Below are 7,231 nucleotides of genomic sequence, written 5' to 3'. Positions count from 1 at the left end.
TCCTAATGTATATTAAGCTAAGAGAACAAGAATCTGATTATAGTATGAGCTTTGATGAACATTATATGGATACAACAGTTGGTGAAATCATGGACTTGTTATACGAGGATTAGAAGACTGTACCAAAATAGCCATTGAATCGTAAACCATTTATTCGAAATGATGGATCTGGTGAAACTAATAGGTCAGGAAAACATGCTACAATTGTCAAGAATGATGCAGATGAGACTGCTGTTGATTCAATGATGAGAGTTCTCAATGAAAGTACAAATGAGGTTCTTGAAGAAACCATGAACCTTATTCTGGCAGCGACCAAAATGGTGGATTTCAAGCGCATGAGGGAGAAAAATTGAGCTTCAGAACAGACTACTATTAAATTAAACAAAGAATAAGAGACAAATGCTAATAAATACACAGTCCTTAAGAATGCACAAGGAAACAGTTCTCAAACTATAGTGGCTAAGAATTCAACTGATAAGCCATTCAAGCATAGAAAGCTTGAGTGTCCAGCATTTGATAAGAGCAACTGTAGGAGTGATTTGAATCACCAACTTCCTTGTCAGACACTTACCACGCCTAAAATGGGGAACTCAGATTCAAGTGAGTTTCAGCCTGCTCTCTAATAATTAAACTATCTAGGTGAACAACAAAATGATCATTCCATAGTCCTCGTTAATGATGAATACGAGAACAACATATCAACAAAAGTAGTTCATTTTGATTCCAGAAATTCCAGAAAAGTATTTTTAGTCGCTTATCTTTGGCTCCTAAAGTACATAAGCTAAGTGAACAAGAATTTGATTGTAGTATGAGATTTGATTAACATTATATGGATAGGGACACCATAGTGAGTGAATTATACAGAATACTAGAGGAGTTCAAAAAGTGGCCATGTATTCAAAATTATATACTCTGAACTCATCAAATGGATTAAAAGGAACTCGAGCAGATTTGAAGGAAGATTTAACTAGAATATGGGAGAGCATTGCGAAAGAGGCTTCCTACACTGCTTCTGTGAGAACACCTACTACGATAAGAGGTGAAGTACATAGTTTCTTTTTGTGGAAATTGTGTATGTTATATGAGGGCATAAAAGGATTTTTGGATAAAGTTCCTTCTAATGGATTGAAGCCATGAGGAGTCTGGCAGATGCTTAGTTTTATTTTTTCTTAGAGAAGAAACAAATCTCTGGACATTTAACTGACCAAGCAGCATAGCAGACCTGCATGATTGAGGATTAGTGAACTATAGTTTTGCAGAAACTTCACATTGCAAGCACGAAATAGAATTTGAACTAGCAACAAGATGATAGTTGAATACCAAATAAAGTATAACCGCATTAAAGTCCCTGAAAACCAGAAATGACATCTCTAAAATGTAACACTATTCTGATGTCTATAAGAGACAAAAGATCAGTTGTATCCACCTAGGGGGAAAATGGGGAAGTGGAGGAACCCCCACACCTGTTCAGAAGGTGCTTAGGTAAAAAAACTGAATAGTTCAAACACCACATCATTGCTAACTTCAACTTAGATAATGAAGCAGAAGTAAACTAAATTGAAGGAATTCAATGAATAAGTCGAGATTTTAGCAGCTACACAGGGATTTCACAGAGAATAGGAAAAGAATAAATTTGATAACTGCCTCTAACTACTTCAACAGATTGTAACTAACATAACAAGTTCATTGGGAAACTACACTATTTTCATCAATAAAGCATACATACCAGTTTTCAGCAATAGGAAGAGAAAGAACCCGTTGAAGCAAGAGGCCCCTGTTGGCGGCGAAAGAAGGGACGAAAGGCATGGCCATGAAACGCTGAAAGAAATCGATTTGTTCGAACCTTGAAAGCCTCGAACCGCGAGATAACCCCAAGGGCAATGGGTCGCCAGGAACTGGCCGGGCCTGGCCGTTGAGAGTTATTGGAGTCGACAAGTCCAATTCCCAAAATCCTCCGGAGTCCATAGCCCACCTAAGTTTCTTCATATCTCTTCGTCGGAATGACAGATTCTCCCCCCCCCCCCCCCTCAAAGCGAATGCATTTTGACTAGAGTCTGACGGCCGAGTGAATAATTCGGCTCACCCTGTCCCTTGCCACTGGTTTCGTCTCTTTCCTTTCCCTTTTCATTTCATTGCTTGTTTTGGTTCTTGTTTGAGACAATTAAATGAAAGGTGTCAATTAAGTCTTGCTTTGGTTTTTGGCGAAATGGTTTGGTGAATCCTTATACTTGTATCCGTTTGTATTCTAAACCCTTCTACTTATTCTTTTGTCATCTGGACCCTTAAACTTAATAAAACACAATTTAACAAATTCCTCTGACCATTGACCAAACTTATGTGTCTTTAAGATGGCTGAGTTGGCGAAAGTGTGTAACTTCACGCACCTTAAGGCGAGTGAATAATTTTTTAGGTAAATTTTCTTTTTTAACTCAAATGGCCATATGGCCTATTATATTAAAAATCAAAATAAATGCAGGATAGCAGGTCTAAAAACGACCCAGCTAGAAGAAAACAAAGAGTCAGCAGGAAAAACATAAAACAAAACAATAGAAATAATCTAAAAAAAAAGAAAGAAAAAGAAAGTGAAATTAATATTTGAGCACATAAACCCAGAAGTTTCTTCAACATCTATTGCCGACCATTAAAGATTTTTTTAAAAAAACAATTAATTAAAAAGTCATTTCTTCTTCCCCAAAGCTTAATTGCTTTCCAACTCTGGCAACTTCACTGAACTTTGTAAGTAGATCTTCGAAAAAACAGAAGGGAATGCTTAACATGCCGATCTCAAATTTCAATACCTGCATTAACACTAGCTCAGCTTTCAGAAAATCCTTTGTTGTAAAATGCTGCTCTTTAATGGTGTTGTTAGCCAGAGACTTGAAATATTTGACACTTAGAGAAAAAGAATCATATATTTTGCTTGAGATCCATATTGCAACAAGCACAAATAGCTGCAAATTGCTTTTTCTCAGGGGCTGTAAAAGCCAACTCTTAGCATCCTTAGTTCCTGCTCCGGTAAGAGATGGGTAGAATCGGTTGGCGAAAAGTGACAACGCTGAGTATTTGACGACTGGAGAAACTTGAAGATCCTGAGTTGATTGAATGAGGGATTCTACAAGTCGAGCTCGCAAACAAGAGCAAACCTCCTTCTTCACTCTCGATCCCTCTCTTTGCATAGAACCTGTTGGCCAAAATGCTTAAGAGAACCAAATGTTGAAGAAATTCACCGCAATCAAATTTATTTGTCCAGGTGACGGTGGAACCCAGTGCAAACAAAATCAGTAGAAGAACAATCGAATCGGTTTGGAATCATAAAGGAAATGAGTATGATTATCAAATTTGTATAACAAATTTTTCTAACTGTTAGTGGAGAGGAGAACATGGTGGGTGAGGGTGCGGTCATGGCGGTGAGGAGGGTTTTTGGCCAGATCTGGTGGTGCGGTGACTTAGGTTATTGTTTTTGTGGAGGTTGGAGGAGCAAAGAAAAATAGTGATGGTGTGCAGCGGAGATGAAGACAGGTGAGGGAGAAAGTATATGTGATTTCGCCGGTAAAAATGGTGAGGACGATGACGATGACTTTCTCTAGTTGATTTTGGTTGTGAAACAGTGAAAATTGGGAGAGTCGGATGTATGGATTTCACTTTAAAAAATGCCAAAAATAAATTAAAATGTTATTATTTTACATTTTATTAAATAATTTTGGTTAATAATTTTAAAAAATAGTTATGAAATAATTATGTTGTGGCATTAATATATCTGACGTGGATATGACATGTCAATTATATAAAGGAGAGTGAGTTACATACATGGTTGGAAGGGTTTAAAAGTCTCATTTTAATTGACTTTAAGAGTCCAGATGACAAAGGTGTAAGTAGAAGGGTTCATAATACAAACTGATACAAGTATAAGGGTCAACCAGACCATTTCGCCTTGATTTTTTGTGACACTTTGATCAAAAAAGGATCAAATCCATTTTAAAATGTAATTAAGTAAATTTGGGATCAAATTAACATTTTTAAAACTTTCTAATTTTTTATATACAAAAAACACTTTATTTTTCAACATTTATAATTCTATCCAAACCATTTAAAAAAAGTAAAAGAAAATAGAATTTTCTGTTCTTCTCCCAACGTTCTCTCTTCTCTTCTTCTTCCTTAGAAAATCCGAAAATCCGACTATCAAAACAAATATTCTCCCCAATCTTATCTTCCTCCTCATCTCCGGCCGTGACTCTCTCCTTTTTCTGAACTGAAGATTGTGTTCGAGTTAAAATGGGTAAGTCATTTTTTTGAAAGATTTTATAATTTTCGAACAATACTAAGTTTTTTTCTTGGGTTAATGAATAATAAATTGTTCTATAGATGTGAAAATTGAATAATAGTGTAATGGTAGCTATTATTTATTGTTTTTGAAAGAATATCAACAAACCCAAAAAAATCCTAATTTTGAGGAAATGTATATGTATTGTTAACATTCAGTGAAAATTCGTTTTTTGTTGCTTTTGTTGTTCTTTTTGTGACCATTTTGTTCATATGATTTTAGAAATATAGTTTTGTTCAGTTGTCTAACATATATTTCATTTGTTGAAAGATGTGTCGTATTTGCTACATTTTAGTGATATGTTGGTATATATTCCAACAGAGTTGTCATATGCTGGAACATATCACCTATGTGTTAGGGCAACAAAATGGTCATCTGTAGTAACAAAAGATTAATCTGTGGCACATGAAGATTCATATGTGGCCACAGAAGATTCATTCATGGCAACAGAAGGTACATATGTGACAACAGAATATCCATCTGTGTCAACATAAGTATAAATTGCTATCCATTATTACTTTATAATCAATTGTAAACTCTCAACCTTTTTTTATTTACCTTGTAGATGAAATGATACAAGAAGCTTCATCCATGACAACAACTCAATCTTTTATTGGTGTTGCTTCCTCTTCTAACATCAAATGCTCTTTTTGTCTATGCGAATAATGTGAGCAGCAACGTGATTATTTTATTAGTCATGTTAAAGAACTGACTGATATTTTTAAGGAAATGACTTATAATATTGATGTACATACATCCAAAAAAATTTCACAGCCTTTTAAGTGTTGGAAGTTGAAAAAATCTATTTCTCAATCACTATCTATAATTAGTGAAAGAAAAAATCAATGACTACTGCTCCAGTATTACACTCAAATCCAAAAGTCAAGGAGAAGGAGAAGGAGAAGGAGAAGGAGGAGGAAGAGGAGAAGGAGAAGGAGAAGGAGAAAGTGAAAAAGAAAGCGAAAGAGAGAGAGAAAAAGAAAGAGAAGAAAGTCGAAGTAGTCAGTTGTGATGTGAAGCAACAATATCCATTTAAAAGTTTTAACATTGACGGCGAGGGTCCAACTGAACTAATGTCATCCCTCTCGCAATGGATAAACGAGGGTCTTTATAAGCATCATGCAAAAAAGTAAAGTCGTTCAACTATTATTAGTATTTTTTCTTGTTGTCCACTAACTATTTATTTATAATAATTACACAATTGCAGAAGAGACAAGGATGATCACTACTTAGCCAATTGCTCGGATTTTGAGTTCAAACAACTTAATTTTGTATTTGCATTTCCAAAGAAGAAGGACTGGTTTTACGTAATGTCTCAACCCAATAAGTGTTGGACTGATGAGGTAAATCCATGTCCACTTTTATGTTTTGATTAAGACATGAATACATACAAATAAATTGATATAGAAATACACTTGTTAATGCATCTGTGCAGTATGTGGATGCCATTTTATACTATTTGCGGAAGAAGTCGAAGCAACAGAGTCATTCTAAATATCGATATACCACTACTAATTGTTTTTTTCAAAACATACATTGGCAATGCCAGTGTTGTTCCTGAATATGAGAATAAAATCGTTGGCATTATCAAAGGGTTTGGTATACCTACTGGACTGCCTTGGCAACTCACAGATGAGATTTATGTCCCTGTAAATTGTAATGGGGAGTTTCATTGGGTCTTGGCAGTCGTATTAAAGGAACGACGCATAAAGGTGTATGATTCGATGTCCTCATCTAGGACTAACAGAAAATTGTGCGTCAAGATTCAAAAGTTGTCTACAATGTTGTCAAAGTACCTTGAATCCAGCGGATTTTATGAGCAAAAAGACCGAACCAACTGGTCAGTTCTTGAATCTTATTAGGGCAAGAAAAAATCTCACCCATCGAAGTCATACATGTTACTTGTATTGCCCAACAAGCAAGCAATAGTCAGTAAGTAGTATCACATTATATTTTTAGTCTTACCACTATCAAAATGTGATGCTAATATTAGGTTTATTATATTTTCTAATTGATGATATACCATGCAGTGATTGTGGAATTTTTGTAGCTGCATACGCTGAGTTTTTTAGTGATGGACTACAAATACCATCTAATGAAATTATTTCTCAATCCCTTCGCTTGAGATATGCTTTACTCCTATGGACTTATGAGATTTTAAAGGCTCGGAGTGGCTATGTTAGTAACAATGAAGACCCACATAGGCCTAGACCTAAAAAAGTAAAGTTCGATGAAAATGTTGTGGTTACCACCATTAATTAGATTGATGGTTATGTATACCATTGTGAATTACCTTTTTGTTGATAAGTTGTATAAAACAATTGGTGAAGTATTCATTTTTACTGATAATATTAATATTAATGATTTTTTTTTGTTGGAACAAATGTCAATTATGATGGAAAGGAAGAAATGTGGTGTATGTGGCAACATATATAACCTCTGTTGTAAAAAACACCACAGAATTATCTGCATGTTCCCCAACAGAAAGGATACATGTGGCAACATATGCACATAAAGAAGATATGTGGTAACATATGTCACATAAAGGAGATATGTAGCAACATTATATTGTCATCAATTGTTCATTTTTGCTGATAATATTAATATTAATGATTATTAATATTATTTTTAGTTTGTTGGTATAAATGTCAATTATGATGGAAAGGAAGAAATGTGGTGCCTGTGGCAACATATATAACCTCTGTTGTAAAAAAACACCACAAAATTATCTACATGTGCCCCAACAGAAAGGGTATATGTGGCAATATATGTCACACTTTGAATTGTCAAAATTCAAAAAAAAAAAAATTGAAAATGTTTAAAATAATCGTCCCTTCATTTTTCCCTCTCTCCTATCCTCTATAAAAGGTTGTTTCATATTCCAAATTTAATTTATTTTTACTAATTTCC

At 34.7% G+C, this 7,231-nt stretch overlaps 2 protein-coding genes and 1 pseudogene across 2 annotated transcripts; 1 reads left to right on the top strand and 2 right to left on the bottom strand.

The window, feature by feature from the left end:
* Positions 1-1,077: 1,077 nt before the first annotated feature.
* LOC125827727 (protein TRIGALACTOSYLDIACYLGLYCEROL 4, chloroplastic-like) lies at positions 1,078-2,113 on the bottom strand. Its single transcript, XM_049507058.1, has 2 exons — positions 1,727-2,113; positions 1,078-1,222 (listed from the first exon to the last, which is right to left on the bottom strand). The coding sequence occupies exons 1-2, from the start codon at positions 1,984-1,986 to the stop codon at positions 1,078-1,080; spliced, it is 405 nt and encodes a 134-aa protein (XP_049363015.1). The 5' UTR covers positions 1,987-2,113.
* Positions 2,114-2,669: 556 nt separating this feature from the next.
* LOC125827716 (cyclin-J18-like) lies at positions 2,670-3,176 on the bottom strand. Its single transcript, XM_049507047.1, has one exon. The coding sequence runs from the start codon at positions 3,174-3,176 to the stop codon at positions 2,670-2,672; it is 507 nt and encodes a 168-aa protein (XP_049363004.1).
* Positions 3,177-5,757: 2,581 nt separating this feature from the next.
* On the top strand, positions 5,758-6,583 carry LOC125827706 (uncharacterized; annotated as a pseudogene).
* Positions 6,584-7,231: the final 648 nt, after the last annotated feature.

This window comes from Solanum verrucosum, unplaced genomic scaffold (genome assembly GCF_900185275.1).
Source record: "Solanum verrucosum unplaced genomic scaffold, falcon-dt-bn FXZP01000294.1, whole genome shotgun sequence".
NCBI classification, from domain to species: Eukaryota; Viridiplantae; Streptophyta; class Magnoliopsida; order Solanales; family Solanaceae; genus Solanum; species Solanum verrucosum.
The sequence above is the reverse complement of the archived record's forward strand: the minus strand, read 5'-3'. Positions and strand labels throughout refer to the sequence as shown.

Excerpts from the sequence above, each read along its gene's own strand:
- LOC125827727 (XM_049507058.1), bottom strand. The coding sequence starts at position 1,986 with ATGAAGAAACTTAGGTGGGCTATGGACTCCGGAGGATTTTGGGAATTG. Across the intron at positions 1,223-1,726 it reads CTTCCTATTGCTGAAAACTG|GTCTGCTATGCTGCTTGGTC; the intron begins GTATGTATGCTT and ends TCAATCATGCAG.
- LOC125827716 (XM_049507047.1), bottom strand. The coding sequence starts at position 3,176 with ATGCAAAGAGAGGGATCGAGAGTGAAGAAGGAGGTTTGCTCTTGTTTG.